Source organism: Lampetra fluviatilis, chromosome 34 (genome assembly GCF_964198595.1).
Source record: "Lampetra fluviatilis chromosome 34, kcLamFluv1.1, whole genome shotgun sequence".
In the NCBI taxonomy this organism is placed as follows: Eukaryota; Metazoa; Chordata; class Hyperoartia; order Petromyzontiformes; family Petromyzontidae; genus Lampetra; species Lampetra fluviatilis.
The window spans coordinates 8,762,883-8,781,505 of NC_136308.1; the positions used below are offsets into that span (position 1 = coordinate 8,762,883).

Consider the following 18,623-nt stretch of genomic DNA (forward strand, 5'->3'; position numbering starts at 1 on the left):
TTCGATCGCAAAACAAGCGGTCGTCATCAGGAAAAAAACAGTTAGAAATACGTAAAATAAAATAAAACAAATCACGACGTTTCAATCGCAACACAAGCGGTCGTCATCAGGAAAAAAACAGTTAGAAATAAAATAAAACAAATCACGACGTTTCGATCGCAACACAAGCGGTCGTCATCAGTTTTTGCCTGATGACGACCGCTTGTGTTGCGATAGAAACGTCGTGATTTGTTTTATTTTATGTCTACCTACGTGACTTTACCGAAAGAAACAAAGAGTATATAAGCTTAATTCACAAACTATGGCACACCTGAGTGCTTTTAGTATGAAACTCATTATCGTCATCTGCCATGATCTATCCACTGGCGGATGAAGGCCTCATCAATACACGCCTATTACACAATATACACACATGTACTGTAGGTTGAACTTCTTTCGCACCGCACGTGGCGGGGGGAAGGACAACAAAATAAGCACAAAAAATAAGTTCTAAAGAAACGAGTTTTTAATCTAGATTTAAAATAAATTTAACACGGAGATGTAAATACATTGTATATACAGTACACTCTAATACATTCAAATTAGTGTGGGAATTCAAACAAGGTTCCCCTATGTATGAACTCGCCCTCGTCAGAGGAATAGGGTCAGGGCTGCTCGTGAAAATGACGTCGAGCTGATTGCGCATTTTAAATCCATTAAAGCCATCAAGTGTGACTGTGAGGAAGCAATTGCGCTGATTGACCGACATCACATTGGCGGTCGTAGGAGATGGAACGATGAAATCTGCTCGTGTGCAGGTGCTTGGTGGATGTTGGGTGGATTGCGACTTTGCACGACCGTGATAAAATGCAACGGCTTTTTTTTTTAAATCAGTGACGAATATCTCCCAAATAACTGACTGATTGTGATAATCTGTGTTTGAATTCCTGAGTCAAATGTATCTCAAAGGACCAGTCACGCTTTCCCTGCAAACACAGACTCTCCCGTTTGCATCAAAGTGTAAATCAGCAGGTGATCAATCACGAAGTGAATTATTCTAATACAGTACTATTCTGTAATCGATCAGAATCAGAATCTTTATTTATATTTGAGGAATCCGATGACCGACGAAGCTGTTTTCACATATTACACTGCCCTCATTAAAACAGGTCCACTCAGAATGCAATGTACCAGCAAACATTGGATAACTATTCTTTTCATACAAATTCGTTTTATTGAGAAACACTTTTAGTTTATTGACATGTTTGTCACTCAAGAGCCTCTAATAAAAAAAAGTTTAATCAGGAAATGTGGTTTAAATGTAATTCTTATAAGGCCCCATGGTTAAAAGTCTCCTATATCTTATTATATATATGCGAAACAGGGATATTGCCCGAAACGTCTAAAGCCTTCTCTCACCAGTGTTAGACCAGAGAACGATAAAAGACCAACAGTACAAAGATTTATAGCTCATGGGATTCCTCCTCCAGTATAAATAAATCAGATTTTCAACACTAGGTTTTACCATATTCTTAGGTTTTTTCGGTAAAGTCACGTAGGTAAAAAAACATTAAAAAGTAAAATAAAATAAAAATCACGACGTTTCGGAGGCAACACAAGCTTCCGTCTTCAGGTGGTACCGTCACAGCCACGACAGCTGTATCAAGTAAATGAGAGATTGCAGAAGCCACCACTCCGTTTATATAATGGTTGGAGGAGGTGGTGGGGCAAGGGCCGCATACTTTTATTAATATGGTAAGGTGAGGCTTAAGACTAAGAATAGACTGCATAACAAAGGCTGAGCATTTGTTATGGAAAGGTGCGGTTTGTGACTCAACCTGTAACAGGGAGACCACCACTAGACATGGTAAAACTGTGATGGTTGTCTGTCAAATAAGTTGGCAAATAAGTGTAGTTAAATCTTTTTTGCATGGTTAATCACATCTTTCCAATGATTACTCAGTTTGTAACCGTCATCACGGTTGAAATTATGTCTGTGTTTGTATATTTGTATGGCTTCGTGTACAAACCTTTGATGGTAGCCAGGAGGTTTGCAGAGAACCTTGGTCTCGGAAAATACAATTTCATGAGAGCCCACCGAGTTGTAGCAATGATCGGCAACGGCCAAAGAATCAGTTCTGCCGTGTTTCAGATCTGACTTGTGCTCGCGGACACGATCAGAAACATGACGTTTCGTTTCTCCAATGTAGCAATCACCACAAATGCAACTCAATTTGTAGACTCCAGGATACTGTAAGTCAGGAACGACATCCTTCACAGATGAAATCCAATCACGGATTTTATGCACAGTACTGAATCGGACTTGGATCTTATGTTTGTTTAGAATTTTGGAGATCTTTTTGGTCACGCCTGCTATGTATGGCAACGTGATAGTTTTGGTCGGAGTTTCATGTGGCTGTTTCTGTATGGTGGGAGAAACAGCTTGGCGGATAGTGCGGTCAGAGTATCCGTTCATCCTGAGGGCCCGATGTACATGTCTTAATTCACCGGCCAGGTGGTGTTGGTCAGAAATGCCATGGGCTCTGTGGTATAGCGTTTTGATGAGAGAATTCTTTTGAGATGGGTGGTGGTGGGAATCCGGTTTCAAGTAGGAATCTGTGTGGGTGGCTTTCCTGTAGACAGAATGTCCCAAGGATCCGTCAGGCCCCTCTCAAACAGAATATCCAAGAATGGTAGTTTACCGTCTTTCTCCACTTCCATGGTGAATCTGATGGATGGGTGTCTAGAATTGATGTGGTCCAAGAAGTGGTTCAATGCTGGGAGGCCATGTGGCCAGATGACGAAAGTGTCGTCCACATACCTCTTCCACAAGGAAGGACGCAGGGTGGATGTCTGGATGGCGTCTGATTCAAACTTTTCCATGAACATGTTGGCTATAACTGGTGACAAGGGGGAGCCCATAGGGGTACCCTCATTCTGTTTGTAGAAGGTGCCATTCCAGGTAAAATAAGTGTTGGTGAGGCAATGCCTAACCAGCGCAGGTACATCAGAATTCCATCCATGTTGGACTAAGTCCTCAATTATTGTTAGGGTGTCCGGTACTGGGACTTTGGTGAACAAAGATACTACATCAAAGCTGACGAGGATGTCATCAGGAGATAGTACCATGTCCTTAACCATAGAGACTAATTGGGTTGAGTACTGCCGAAGAGGTCTTGCCTGTGAAGGGGAGCAGAGTATCTGATAGAAAACGGGCTAGTTTGTACGTAGGAGAGTTTATCGCCGACACGATGGGTCGTAGCGGGGTGCCTTCTTTATGGATTTTGGGAAGACCATAGAGTCTGGGAGGTCTAGCCGCCGATGGTTTTAGAGAGGGACGTTTGCTTGGTTCGAATAGGGAAGTCGAACTCGTGATGATACTGTTGGTTTTTGTCGTTAGGTTTTTAGTGGGATCTTTTTTAATTTTGGAGTAACTCCCATCATTAAGAAGGTCCAGGATTTTGTTGTTGTATGAATCTTTATCCATGATGACCGTGGCATTGCCCTTGTCTGCCGAGAGGTAAAGTCACGTAGGTAAAAAAACTAACCTGATTTCTAAATTCAACCTCCTATCTAAGAAGAAACCAGAGCCACACATCGCAAAGCTGGATGTTAACAAGACCGTGATTAATCAGAGTAACATCCCAATTTCTGACAATCTAAAAACGGTACTGGCCAAAGGACTAAATTTCGCCGTCACCCCTAAATATATACCAGTAGAGGATATGATTTCTCAGATTGATGTAGCCCTCAGAGGCATAGGACACATCCATGCGGATGTAGCAAGAGCTGTAATAGCTACTATTCTTAAGAATGCTAAGAAACCCACTAGTAACATCAGCAAAAACGAACGCTCTGAACTCGCGGACCTAATAAAGAGAGATGATATAGTCATTCTAGACACCCATCCATCAGATTCACCATGGAAGTGGAGAAAGACTGTAAACTACCATTCTTTGATATTCTGTTTGAGAGGAGGCCTGACGGATCCTTGGGACATTCTGTCTACAGGAAAGCCACCCACACAGATTCCTACTTGAAACCGGATTCCCACCACCACCCATCTCAAAAGAATTATCTCATCAAAACGCTATACCACAGAGCCCATGGCATTTCTGACCAACACCACCTGGCCGGTGAATTAAGACATGTACATCGGGCCCTCAGGATGAACGGATACTCTGACCGCACTATCCGCCAAGCTGTTTCTCCCATCATACAGAAACAGCCACATGAAACTCCGACCAAAACTATCACGTTGCCATACATAGCAGGCGTGACCAAAAAGATCTCCAAAATTCTAAAAAAACATAAGATCCAAGTCTGATTCAGTACAGTGCATAAAATCCGTGATTTGATTTCATCTGTGAAGGATGTCGTTCCTGACTTACAGTATCCTGGAGTCTACAAATTGAGTTGCATTTGTGGTGATTGCTACATTGGAGAAACGAAACGTCATGTTTCTGATCGTGTCCGCGAGCACAAGTCAGATCTGAAACACGGCAGAACTGATTCTTCGGCCGTTGCCGATCATTGCTACAACTCGGTGGGCTCTCATGAAATTGTATTTTCCGAGACCAAGGTTCTCTGCAAACCTCCTGGCTACCATCAAAGGTTTGTACACGAAGCCATACAAATATACAAACACAGACATAATTTCATCCGTGATGACGGTTAGAAACTGAGTAATCATTGGAAAGATGTGATTAACCATGCAAAAAAGATTTAACTACACTTATTTGGCAACTTATTTGACAGACAACCATCACAGTTTAACCATGTCTAGTGGTGGTCTCCCTGTTACAGGTTGAGTCACAAACCGCACCTCTCCATAACAAAGGCTCAGCCTTTGTAATGCAGTCTATTCTTAGTCTCAAGCCTCACCTTACCATATTAATAATAAGTATGCGGCCCTTGCCCCACCACCTTCTCCAACCATTATATAAACGCAGTGGTAACTCCTGCACTCTCTCATTTACTTGATACAGCTGTCGTGGCTGTGACGGTACCACCTGAAGACGGAAGCTTGTGTTGCCTCCGAAACGTCGTGATTTTTATTTTAATTTACTTTTTAATGTTTTTTTACTTACGTGACTTCACCGAAAAAACCTAAGAATATGAATCATTGCAGTCACGAAAGCTTCAAATCTAGTACTAGGTTTTACCCTTTCTGGAATTAAACTGATGTTTGCATGTCCACCACAAATAAATTCAGACTTGATTTCTTTAAAAGGGTTTCTATTTTGGTGTTTGAACATCTTAACACCCGTTTTATTGCCAGAAAGGGAACAAACAAACCCTTATTTTTCGTACTTTGACACTGGCAAAAAAGTGTTCTATGGATAAATCGGATTCTGATTATTCTGAAACGTTGAGCGAGCACGTGGTCTCGCCCCCCCCCCCACCAAAAAGACAAAGATCCCCCATGTAGCCTGTAACAGATTGTTGGGGCAAGTGCTGTTAGCGAGTAGCACCTATGAAGGCCGGCACTCTGATACACGAGGGGGGGGTTGGTGACAATCACCGCGCCCGGCCGCATTTGTCTCCCCGGTGGCGATGTTTACTACACCACCGCACCGGGTACTCATTTGATGCCGAGTCGACCTAGGGGAGGCCCAGGGACTCGGTTCAGATAATCGTCACCGGTGTTGGTGGCCGGGACGCCGCCGGGGTTTCATTGGCGCAGCGTAGCGCGCTAACCGCAGCACCACCGCTCCCCACCCGTCCCACCACGCCCCCCCATCCCCCCACCCACCCCCATCCCCCCACCCACCCCCATCTCCCCACCCACTGACCACCGCCCCCACCCCTCATCCCCCATCCTCCCCCCACCCACTGACCACCGCCCCCACCCCCACCCCTCATCCCCCCGTCCATTCCCCCCACCCCCCCATCCCCCACCCACTGACCACCGCCCCCACCCTCCAACCATCGGTGACGTCGTCACACGCGCGGTGCGTCCTGGGAAGCCCAAAGGCGGCAACTTGAATCGCGTTCCCTCAACGTTAAACGCGCGCGTAGACGAATCCATCTCTCTCGCCTCTCTCTCCACTTTATCTCGTCGAACAAACACAGCGCAGTGGACGCGCAATTGCCGTGCGTGCTGTGGGACGCTGCCCTCTGTCACAAATCGGCGAGCGCGGCGGTCGTGTTAAAGAGTTGCCTGTGGTGTGGCGGCGCTAGGCGAGGTGCAGGCCTCGCGTGTGATTTTGTCGAACGAACGCGTTCGCAGTGGGTGCTAGAATTACTGAAAGGGTAACGACTATACCCCTGCTGCTGCTGCTACTACTGCTGCTTCTACTGCTGCTGCTGCAACGTTGCGGTTCGTCTTAAATTGGTGAGCGAGGTGGTTTTAAGAGTTGACTGCGGTGTTGCGAGGTGCTGAGCTCCGATGCCTTGGGGTGCCATCGCTGCTCTCTCTCTCTTTATTCACCACTCACTCTTTGTTATTTTACCAGGTAAGGCTCACTTTTTTAAGTTACGTAGCTTTATACTTTTTAAAGGAGCGAGCTGACAGCTCGCCGAAGTGGCTTGTCATCGTGTGGACACGTACAGCGGCAGACAGCCTCTGGCGCATTCTCCCCTGCGATCTTGCCGCCCCACGGGCAGCTTCCAACGAAATACATCGCCGTTCTTTTTATATATAAAGTATATGAATTACCCTAATGCACTGCTTTATGGCAGTGACATGGCGTAGCAGTAGCGCCTTCGCCACTTGTTGCAGACGTTCACGGTTTGAAGCCAGCGGCCGCCCTGTATATTACAGGCGGTATGTAATCTCCATGTATATAAAAGGCAAAGTTGTGAATGTGTATCTGTAGATTTGAAGCTTTCGTGACTGCAATGATTCATATTATTAGGTTTTTTCGGTAAAGTTACGTAGGTAAAACATTAAAATTAATAAAAATAAAATAAAAATCACCACGTTTCGGAGGCAACACAAGCCCCCGTCTTCAGGCGGAACCGTCACAGCCACGACAGCTGTATCAAGTAAATGAGAGATTGCAGGAGCTACCACTCCGTTTATATACAACTCGGTGGGCTCTCATGAAATTGTCTATTCTGAGACCAAGGTTCTCTGCAAACCTCCTGGCTACCATCAAAGGTTTGTACACGAAGCCATACAAATATACAAACACAGACATAATTTCAACCGTGATGATGGTTACAAACTGAGTAATCATTGGAAAGATGTAATTAACCATGCAAAAAAGATTTAACTACACTTATTTGACCAATCTTATTTTACAGACAACTATTACAGGTTTACCATGTTTCTCCTTTTCACACTATTGTTAAGTAGGCCAGGTTGAGTCACAAACCGTACCTCTCCATAACAAAGGCTCACCCTCTTAAGCCTCACCTTACCATATGAATAAAAGTGTGCTGTACTTGGCCCTCCCCCCCTCTCCAACCATTATATAAACGGAGTGGTAGCTCCTGAAATCTCTCATTTACTTGATACAGCTGTCGTGGCTGTGACGGTTCCACCTGAAGACGGAGGCTTGTGTTGCCTCCGAAACGTCGTTATTTTTATTTTATTTTACTTTTATTAATTTTAATGTTTTACCTACGTGACTTTACCCGAAAAAAACCTAAGAATATAATGTGTATCTGTTCAACATATTTAGCGTACTTCCCGACATGCAACAAACTGGAAATTTGCCATGTGGGTACTTTCCAGAATGTACACCATGCACACATTATAAACATACACTTTTGTTTTTTTGGAGGGGGAGCTCAATACAGTAATGCATACTGTATATTTTTTTCACAGCAGGTGAGCTATGACGTCAAATCTGTCACGTGACCCGCGCACGTGGAAGTGTAACGCATTGTAGTGTAGCGGTTAGCGCTACGCTGCGCTACGAACCCGGCGACCCGAGTTCGATTCCCGCTCATGGCCACCACCGGTGACGATTATTTGAACCGGTCCAGGGCCTCCCATAGGTCGACTCAGCCTCAAACGAGTAACTGGTGTGGTGTGTGAACATCGCCACTGGGGAGACAAAGGCGGCCGGGCGTCGTGAGTCCCAAGTCCCAGGCGAAGCTTGGTAGTAAAGCTCGTATTTATATATGTATAGTACAGTATTATTGTTTTATGAGTGGCGCCTTGAGATATTGTGAATGGCGCCTAATAGGTGCAAATCATAATATAGAACTACTGTCGCTTAAGGATGTATCCTTGTCACGACTGTCTCATCATTGGAACGGGTTTTTAGACAGCACGATTATTTGTTAGTATAAATATTTTTTATGAGTGTTTTATTCGAGTCAACTTGTGTTACTGGAAATGTTATTTTAAATTGATTGTGCACTGCCGCTCTCTTTGCGAACGCGTTTTTTTGTTGCTCTGAGTATGTTTACTTGATTATCATTTTAAATGTTTCGAGTGGGGGAATAAACTATCTCCCAAAAAAAATCTACGTATTTTAACACAAAAATCCATGCAAGTTGGTCATGAACCAACTTTTGCTATATGTTGATTGCCCATGGCAACTGCAGATATTTTTTGAGTTTAGCATCACGTGATCGTCCCCACGTGGTTCAACTTGGATTAGCACGCATTCAACCCAACCCACAACGGGCTATACAAGTACACTGTTGTAATAACAGAGCCTCCCCTTGGCCGTGTAACAACAGGGTTGGACCACACTTTGAATAACGAGTGTGGGAACTGAACTCTGCCGACAACAATGGACAGCCTTGATGAAGAAACGGTTGGAGACATTTCAGAGGAAACAAATGGAGTGAAGCATGGCGTTTCTGCACTGCAGCATCTACAAAAACGGCAAAAGAAACTCCTGGATGAGGTACGTGGTCTGTAACAACTATTACTGCTGGACCAAACATCCAGTGTGCCGGTGGTGATGCATCTCCAAGAGTGTACATATGCTTCAGTGAGTGGGGAGTTGTATTGTAGTGGTTATCGCACTGCGCTACGGACTATGCGACCCAAGTTCGATTTCCACTCGTGGCGATTACCAGGGATAGCCATACCACCTTGTGTGCTACACCTGCCTTAATGTGCTCTCAAATAGCACTTTCCACAACAGTGTATGGCTATACAGGGAATCTAGACAGCATTCACCTCCAATTAGCACGGTTTCCTACGTACGGTGCGAAAGAAGTTCAACATACTTACTCTACACTGTCGTGTGGTTACAGGTGCAGATGCTGGCCAAGCGCTCCCAGGTATTCCAGGAGTTCCTGGCACCAGATGTACCAAAGGAGACAACAGATAACAAGGACGTTCGTGAGAAGATAATTATGGATTGTGAATCCGTCTGGAGGGAGGTGAATGAAGTGAGTATTTCAATGCACGCAGAGGCAATCACGGTGCTTTGAAATCTATCCTCTTAACAGACATCTTGACAGATTTTATTTGTATAGTGTGCTCTTGAAATGACTGCAAATCAAGGCAAAGCTTGTCGGCTGTCTTCATGCTGTGCAGAAATGTCACATGCCAGGGTAGTACTGCTCCACCAACACCTCCAGGACAATCACGTGTTTAAGCTATATTTAACCTTGTATACTTGTTATGCTTTTATATATTTTGCTTTGTTATGCGCTCAAACATAAAAGAAATGGGATGCATTTGATCTTCATGGGAATAACGGGGTTTTGCAAATACAATTGACGTGGCAAGGCACCCTCCATTCTAAACGATCCCAGTATTTTGAGGACACTGTCGATGAGTTTGCAATTTGGTTCCCATAGTTGCCCATTTTGATCACAAACCTGAATAATACAATTAATAGCGGCTTATTTTTTGTCATTGAGAAGAAAGAAAGGCCTCAATGTTGTGGAAAATTGCTTTCTTCCGGAAAGATCTCTGATTTCGCTAACCGTGTGCCTTTAGATTTTTATATTTTTCTGCGTGATAGTAACAAACCTTTTTTTTATTTTTAATCACCCTGTAATTCATTAGATGAGTTCACTGAATAAGCTTTTGTAGACCAATTTCTCGACCATATCAATTCCATACACCCAGCCATCAGATTCACCATGGAAGTCGAAAATGATGGCAAGCTACCCTTTTTGGATGTCCTAATCAAAAGGAGACCTGATGGTTCAATGAGCCACTCTGTCTACAGGAAAGCCACCCACACGGATGCTTATCTAAAACCGGATTCCCACCACCATCCATCCCAGAAGAATTCCCTCATCAAGACTCTATATCATAGAGCCCAATGCATCTCCGACCATGAACACATTTCCAGTGAACTCAAACACGTACGCCAAGCTCTTAAGGCTAATGGTTACTCCGACTACACAATCCGCAAAGCCATCACTCCAACCACCAAGAAGGATCCTGTTGAGGAGCCTTTCAAGACCATCACCTTACCCTACATTGCTGGGGTCACAAAAAAGATCTCCAAAATCCTGATTAAACACAAGATCCAGGTCCGATTCAACACAGTACATAAAATCCGTGATCTGGTACCGTCTGTAAAAGATGTGGTTCCAGACATACAGTACCCTGGTGTCTACAAACTAAGTTGCCTCTGTGGTAGCAGTTACATTGGGGAAACCAAACGACATGTCTCGGACCGCATCCGTGAACATAAAGCTGACCTGAAACACTGTAGGACAAACACCTCAGCCGTGGCAGATCACTGTTACAACTCAGTGGGCTCACATGACATTGACTTCTCCAAGACAGAGGTTCTCTGCAAGCCATCTGGCTATCATGAGAGATTCGTACATGAGGCGATCCACATTTACAAACACAGAGACAATTTTAACCGAGAAGATGGATTCTGGCTTAGCAATCACTGGAAGGACGTAATAAACCATTTTGATACACATTAGGGTGGGTAGAATAATACATAGTGTTATATTAAAAATGTATAAGGTATAGGGTGGTTTATAGCAATACAGTATGTAATTTAATGTTGGTTTTGCCTATGGAAGTATATAGTACGGTATAGACGCGTGTGATGTAAGAGAATAAAGTTTAGATGGAAGCATATTATATAATTTTTTACAACGTAGAATTTTTCATGTATTACTTACTGTTAGTAACTCAGCTTATTGTAGAGTATAGTAAGTTTACTGATGATGCTATGTAGTTTATACTTTAGTTTGTCATGCAGTTTATACTGTAGTTTTTTACGTGGTTGTTTAGTAACTACAGCTACATACTATTAACATTCCTTTCCTTTGTTAATGCTCCCCCCCTTCCCCCCCCCCTTTGATGCTGCTAATCCTGCATAATGCACGGGCATAGTATTGATTTGGAACCCCCCCCGCCCACCTCCTACGCATTTTCCATATGCTGAATTCCTCTTGATATGCAAATTATTTTGTTTAGGCGCTCTTCTTCCCACCTCCCCCCCCTCTAACCCAGCTTAAATATACGCTCCAAGCTTGGGGTGTTTCATTCTTCGCCTGAGGATGGCTGCTTGCGTTGTGGCCGAAACGTCGTGAGAATTGTTTTATTATGTTTTATTTTTATTATTTTATTACTTCCCTTCTACGTGACTTTACCGAAAGAACCAAGAAGAAGCTTTTGTATATTAATTGAACACAATTTATGTTTTTTTACAAAAAAGTACCAATATACGTAGATCTTTAACGTTAAATAATATTCAATATAGCGATTTTAATTGTGAAAATTGTCCTTGTCTTTTGCAGATGCAAGCAAGAATTTGTATGCAAGAAGCCACTCCTGTGTCTCCTGAGAATCCGGTAAGATTTGAAATCATTACATTTCATTACCGCATCTGAGATAAAACCGGAAAGTTCTAACAGTGCAGCTACAATTGATAATGCGGTCATCCCCACTGATTTAAAATATAATACATGCTTTAACACATCCCTGCGGAGGGAGCTGGTAGGAACGTTGGGTTGCTCGGTCAATGGCCAGGGTCAACGGCGGCGTGGTGTATTCCGCAAATATGGCCGACTGTGAGGGCGGGCACAAGCCGGCTTTAGTAGGTTAAACGTTGAGGTTTATAAGGGCACTACGGGGTGACCAGCCCTGGCCCACCCAGCCCTACCCTCCCCACCCAGCCCCTCCCCACCCTCCCCACCCAGCCCCTCCCCACCCAGCCCCTCTCCACCCTCCCCTCTCCACCAAGCCCGACCCCTCCCATTTTTAGATGCACGACGGACGGACACAATAATCCCCTGTGGGCTGGTGGAACCAGGTGGTTCCTACCAGATGTTGAGAATCTGTGCATAATGGAAGTACCACTGCAGTTCCAGGTTGTGTCAAACAGCTGTGCCTAGTTCATGGAATTGAATTCACCTCTTAGCACAGGAAAATGAAGGTTTCATTCATAGTCATAACTTATACTAGATGTACGTGTGTGTTTCTATCAGATTTTGGATATACTTTTGGCAAAGAAATGGTTGCTGAATGCTGAAGTTGAAATTTCAACGGAAACAAAACAGCTGAGTAAGACATGTTTTTTGTAATATTCGAAAAGTGACCTTGCCACAAGACATTAAAATACTTGAAATATTGTTTTTGTATCTTAAACAAATATTTTTCCTGTATTCTAGTGCCTCTTAAATATCCTGAATGCGCACTTGTGGTGGCAGAAGAGAAGGTAAGATATACATTTATGTTCTAGATTTGAAGTTTTCATGACTGCAAGGATACATACTCTTAGGGTTTTTCGGTAAAGTCACGTAGGTAAAATAATAATAAAAAAAATTATTATTATTTCTATTATTTGTATTATTTTTTACCTACGTTACTTTACCGAAAAAACCTAAGAGTATTAATTAATGTATTTTTTATTGTTGATTCCTGAGACTTCCAATAATTCTCGCAAGTGGATGACTTTGCAAGTGGTGATTTTTTTTTTGTATTTTGCACCAACAGCTTAAACAAGTTATCAGTCAACTGGAGGAAACATTGTCATTTTATAGAACCACAACAAAAGCCCTCGAGTCCGAACTTGAAAGGTACGAGACCTGAAAGCGTATTTTCCTGTTTGCTGGTGGTGTTTTTTTTTATCTGGATGAATCTGTGTGAAGTATATCGATCGTGTCTCACAATGAGTGTTGTTGCAGAGAGAGGGCCTATCTGGAAGATCAAAAGAAAATTCAACAAGCACTTAAAGAGAAACTGGCTCAGCTGGCTACGGATACCGCCAACACGTCATCAAGCCAAGAGTATGCTGGAACACGTGTTTAATCGCCCACATTTATGTAAAGTCGGCACACTAATAATTTTAAAGACCATTCTTAACATTCTCACTTGGTTTCAGACTGTTTCTAACCATCATTTAAGTTTTGTAAAGTTATTTATATATGTTTCGTTAGTGTTTCAATAGTAAAGTTAGCATACTTTGATAAGATATAACTTTTTAAGGATAGCTAAATGCACGTGATTATATGGTGGTTACCCCTTTACAGTAATAAACAGAGGTTATCTATTGCAGAAATTGCATAATGTTTTACTACATTAACAACATTATTAACTCTTTCATAAAACTAATACGGTTTTGAAAAATATATACCTTCAGTTCCAGGTCGATGTTCATAAAACCCCTGCATATAGGGGAGGCTTAATGTTAGCAATGAGTGGCTTCATCTTTTGCCAGCAGTAAGTAATGGTTGTACTGCCCCCTGCCTTTTAGCCTCCCCAGAGAAATGCAGGAGCGACTGCGCAAGGCTATGCTGCATTACAAAAAGCTGAATAAGGCTCTCTTTGAGTTTTCAAATGAATTTTTCCCGCTACCAACGGAAAATGGTGTTCATGGCAAGAGGAAGAAGGTAAGTTCAGCTTTTCTCGGCTGCCTGGATGGTGAGAGTGATACAAGATTGTGAAATGAACGTATTGGCAGTCCACCGGTGCGCGGTATTAAAAAAATAAAGCAAATTTTTTTCGCAATAATTATTTATTCTCCCACAATTCGGAACCCCATTCAAAAAATCCTGCAGTGCACATCAAAATCAATTCTCGTTATGTCGAAGCAGTCGGAAGACAATTGTCAGTTAAAACTTATATTTTAGACTGTTTTTAGGAAGTCCGGTGTGTTATGCTGCAACGGTGTACCGCCAGTACGTCCAAATGAAACGTGCATCATCATCACGTTGCCCCAGTGTAATGGTTGGCACACTGCACTTGTCATCTAGAGTTCGCTGATCTGATCTCTCTGTGAGCCAGTTGAAACGATGGTCAGGTTTCCCCCCCCATGCACGGTTCACCCAGCAGTATAAATGGGTACACCACAGTTAAACCGGCAGGTCACATGTGATTGTGCGGTAAGATGCATTCAATATTAGTACGTTGAGTTATTTGAATGGTTTTGAAATACATTCAATATATGATAATTACATCTAAACCATTGTTGTGAATGGCTTAACGCCAAATGCTAAGCGTTTACATTGTTGTGTTAAGGTGTTGGTTGTTGGTGAATGCTGTTAACACATAAATAGCACTATGAGACCTCCTTTACCAGTGGCAAAATATAGTAATAGGTTTTTACCCTTTCAACTGGTACAAAAACTGACACCTTTTTTGGCGTCATCTGGTCCAACACCAATGGAGACTAGGCTCTAAGAAAAGCTGTCTCAGGTGTGGACCAATCAACTTCAAGGACAGTGCATATCATTATCATCATCAGAGTTGTTTCTTTTTGTTTGCATTTTGACTGCTTGTGTTGTGGTTATTGCAAACATGATGCCTTGTATAAAGGTGTCAGTTTTTGTACCAGTTGAAAGGGTAAAAACCTATTACTACATAAATAGCACGTTTAAGCAAACTTCCAATGTGTTAACAGGATATAAGCAAACAGCATATTGAGTGTCAATATTATATACCTGTGTAAGGACAATACGTGGGGATGTACGGACAGTACGTCTCCCCGTGGCCATGGTTACTAATTAACGTAACGGGTTCGGGTAATGCGGGACCTAAGTGGTCGCTAATAATGATTGATGCGACAAGCTTTGACAGGGTCGCGTGAGGGGAAGCATGGGACTTAACGGACGTAAATTGTAACAAGGGCAGAGACAGACAGGGCCAGGTGCGGTAAGAGAGGGTTCGGGAATAGGGGCGTGGCCGGGTCGTCAGGGGGATAAAAGCCGGCACGAACCGGGGCTCTGGGCTGCTGTTGTGGGGAACTGCCGTCGCCACCTTGGAGCGTGTCGTCTTCATTATCCTGGAGTGGGCACCTTGTTGTCTTGGAAGGCGAGAGTTATGTTCTCTCAGAATAGAGTTATCTTAGTTACCCAAGTGTATATAGTCACTCGCGGTTACTCGTTAAGTTATTAGTGAGTCGGAGGACTTCATAATAAATATACATATAACTGAACACGACGGTGTCTCTGAGAGCTACATTACACTTGGATACACATTAACAGTGTTATAACATGTATAAATGTAACATATATAAATGTAATTACTTTTTATTTGTGTGTTTTTCCATGGCAGAAATCTACAAATGTGAACAGCACCAAAAACATAGACTACATTGCTATCCACGAAATACTGGAGGCAAGTGAATTCGTTGCTGCAATCACTTCCTACCAACTCCGTAAATGAATTTTGGAAGTGTTCTGCAGATGTTGTAACTTACGATTCATATGTTTTACATGTGGTGTCGTGTTTGTGTGCACGTGTAACAGCAACATTCTAAGGTTTATTTATTGTCAAGACAACTGAACATCTGAATACTTTATGGATCTGTAGCTGGTTGCATAATATACCTTGGGTAATTCCCCCCCCCCCCATACACTGCTTCAGATGACATTTAACCAGCAAAGTGGCTCAGCAGTAGAGTGAGTGGTTCACCTGAACAAGGTTACAAATTCAAATCTTTGTTGGGGATTGACCAAGCCGATCATCCCTCCCAGGGTCAATAAATGGGGGGTCCCACTTTGCGGGAAAGTCAAGCGGTTGCCATATCGATAAGACTGGTGCCCGCCGTAAGAATGTGAAGTTTCCACCACTGTCTGTGCTGTTAACAAGAGAGGATCGCAGCCTCATTGCTCATTATGAGCAGGGAATCACTTCCACCAAAGTGACAACGCTTTCTCCGTTCCACTGCTGGATGGAATGAGTAATGAGGGTTGTTTTTACCATGCTTCACTATGCTGGTCGGTGCGGATTGGTGTGTCCAGTACCGGTTTGGATATCACTTGCCACTGATGTTGGCCATGGCCAGGACTCAAATTCAGGTTGGCAGCTTAGTGCAGCACGCTAACCACTGTAAAACCGTTTATATCCCTGACGTGGCATTCTAGGCAACAGTTTAACTAACCCTGATATTAGACTGGAAGAGATTGTGGTGTATAAACCATGAGCCCCACTCACCGACTTTTTTCACCTTCCCTTGCCACAGTTGCTGATGAACCAGATGACAAGTTCTCCGCACGACCCGTACATCACTGTGCAGGACAACTTCTGGCCTCCGTTTGTCGAGAAACTTCTCCGCTTCGACATGGCGGTCACGCATCCGGAGGATCACAACAAAATCCGCATTCAGTTCTACCACGAGTAGCGTGGAGCAACAATGATGAAGGCATTAAGACTGCATGCATTCAAGTTTAATGCAACTGATCGCTCAGGTCTGGATGTTTCTGCAACCAGTTGCGAGCAGTTGCACCAATCAGTTGCTTGCAGTAAAGACGGTCTACTTTCAAGCGAATCCACTGTAGTGACGTACTTCATCACTTATATATGTGCCAACAAATGATGAGATATTCTTGGTTCTTTTGGTAAAGTCACGTAGAAGGGAAACAATAAAATAATAAAATTATAAAACAAAAAAATTCTCAATAATATTCTCAGTGATAATTTTATTGTTTTATAATTGTACTATTTTATTGTTTCCCTTCTATGTGACTTTATCGATATGAATCCCTGCAGTCACGAAAGCTTTAAATAAAAATTATGAGTTACAATCCTAAATATGCTGTTTATATAAAGGGTTGGTAAATTCACAATAATATGATTAATGGTAACTTTTTTTATTTTACCAGGTAAGGCCCACTGAGCTGTATAGCTCTTTTTCAGAAGTGACCTGGCCACAAAGAATAGCTCATTTGTGGCCAGACCACATGTGGATTTTAAATGCGGGGGAAAAATAACGGAGGACCCGGAGAAAAATCAACGACCACAGGGAGAACATGCAAACTGTAAATTTCCATGTGTCAGAGCTGAGATCTAACCCGTGTGACCTGTTGACCAGGCAAGGTAGCTAATAATATCTCGCCGCAGCGATGCCCATAAGATAAGATTTTGCAATCGGGATTCTTGCACATTTCCATGAAGTTGTTAATTCATGAAAACCCTTGATTAAAAAGAACTGAGCGCACCAAAATATCATTGCTGTGATTAGCAGAAAATAGAACTCCACACTTCGAAATGTGGAAAGTTAGTTGACCAACTAATGGCTCCGATGTGGAGAAAGCGGTTGTAGGCGATCTCGTTGCGCGATTGCGAGAGGGATTTGCTCGTTTGACTGATCACTCGGTGTCAGCATCAGAATATTGATTTATTCTGGAGGAATCCGATGAACTCTTTTTCACATATGGTCCACGATAGTGCACGGTATAGGAAATGTAAGCAAATGACTTTTAAATAATGTAAAGTAAACTATTTTTTTTATCTTACCAGGTAAAGCCCATTGAGCTATACTGTATAGCTCTTTTACTGGTAGGAACCTCCTGGTTACACCAGCCCACAGGGGATTATTGTGTCCGTCGTGCAGGGAGGGGCTGGGTGGGGAGGGAGGGGCTGGGTGGGGAGGGTGGGGCTGGGTGGGGGAGGAGGGACTAGTGGGGAGGGTGGGGCTGGGTGGGGGGTCGGAGGGGTGGGGCTGGATGGGGAGGGGCTGGTCACCCCGTGGTGCCCTTATAAAACTCAACGTTTTACCTACTCACGCCGGCTTGTGCCCGCCCTCACAGTCGGGCATATTTGCGGGATGACCCTGGTCATTGACCAAGCAACCCAACGTGTTCCTACCAGCTCCCTCCGCAGGAATGTGTTTTTCATAAGTGATCTTGCCACAAATGATAGCTCAACTAATTGGGTTACCATGTGTGAATCTGCCTTTGGGATTGACCCTCATGGTTGGGGCATATACAGTTGGCATGCTCTGTGCAAGCATTCAGTTTTACATAGACGGTACCTTAGTCACTCCACTGCTGGATGTGGACCTCGTCATGCCTCATCGGTCGTGGGCCTTGTGCTACTTTTACCATGCTGGTCACTGGGTCTGTTGAAGGCAGGGAGCATAGACATGGAAGCATAGTACAGGACAGTAGTGGCTTTGTCGCCACCGCTTCCAGCGCCTGTCTTATACGTGGTGGTCACCTATGCAAGAAATATCCAGGCTCAAGACTGCTTAGCTTCTGAGATGAATTTATAAATATAATCGGATACATTTCCATTAAGTACATTGCATTGGAATGCGTCCAATCTTGAAGCAATACATTAATTGCATGCATATTAATTACTGCCATAACCACAGTGGTGGCCCCTTTAGTGCTGGTACTTGCCTGGGGTGTTTCTTATAGAACAATTAAATTTCACTTTGATATGTATATTTTTTTCAGATACCGATGATCGTGTCACCCGAAATTCGCCCAGTCTCGTTGAACCTTTGAAGTTATGCAGTGTTGAGCCTGTGTCGTGCTTAGGTGGGGTAACTGGCATGCATGAAACGGGTGTTGTA

The 18,623-nt window shown here is 43.3% G+C and overlaps 1 protein-coding gene across 2 annotated transcripts; it reads left to right on the forward strand.

Moving 5' to 3' along the window:
• The first annotated feature begins 5,948 nt into the window (after positions 1–5,948).
• Positions 5,949–17,653, forward strand: CENPK (centromere protein K). 2 transcript variants are annotated; one of them, XM_078872588.1, is made up of 12 exons: positions 5,949–6,316; positions 8,623–8,792; positions 9,148–9,285; positions 11,620–11,673; positions 12,310–12,385; positions 12,493–12,539; positions 12,818–12,900; positions 13,009–13,110; positions 13,578–13,713; positions 15,377–15,439; positions 15,689–15,723; positions 16,287–16,353. In XM_078872588.1, the coding sequence occupies exons 2-12, from the start codon at positions 8,676–8,678 to the stop codon at positions 16,291–16,293; spliced, it is 858 nt and encodes a 285-aa protein (XP_078728714.1). In that variant the 5' UTR covers positions 5,949–6,316; positions 8,623–8,675; the 3' UTR covers positions 16,294–16,353. The 2 variants fall into 2 exon arrangements, with proteins under 2 accessions (XP_078728714.1, XP_078728712.1); XM_078872586.1 differs by lacking the exon at positions 15,689–15,723 and having other exon boundaries at positions 16,287–17,653.
• The last annotated feature ends 970 nt before the right edge of the window (positions 17,654–18,623 follow it).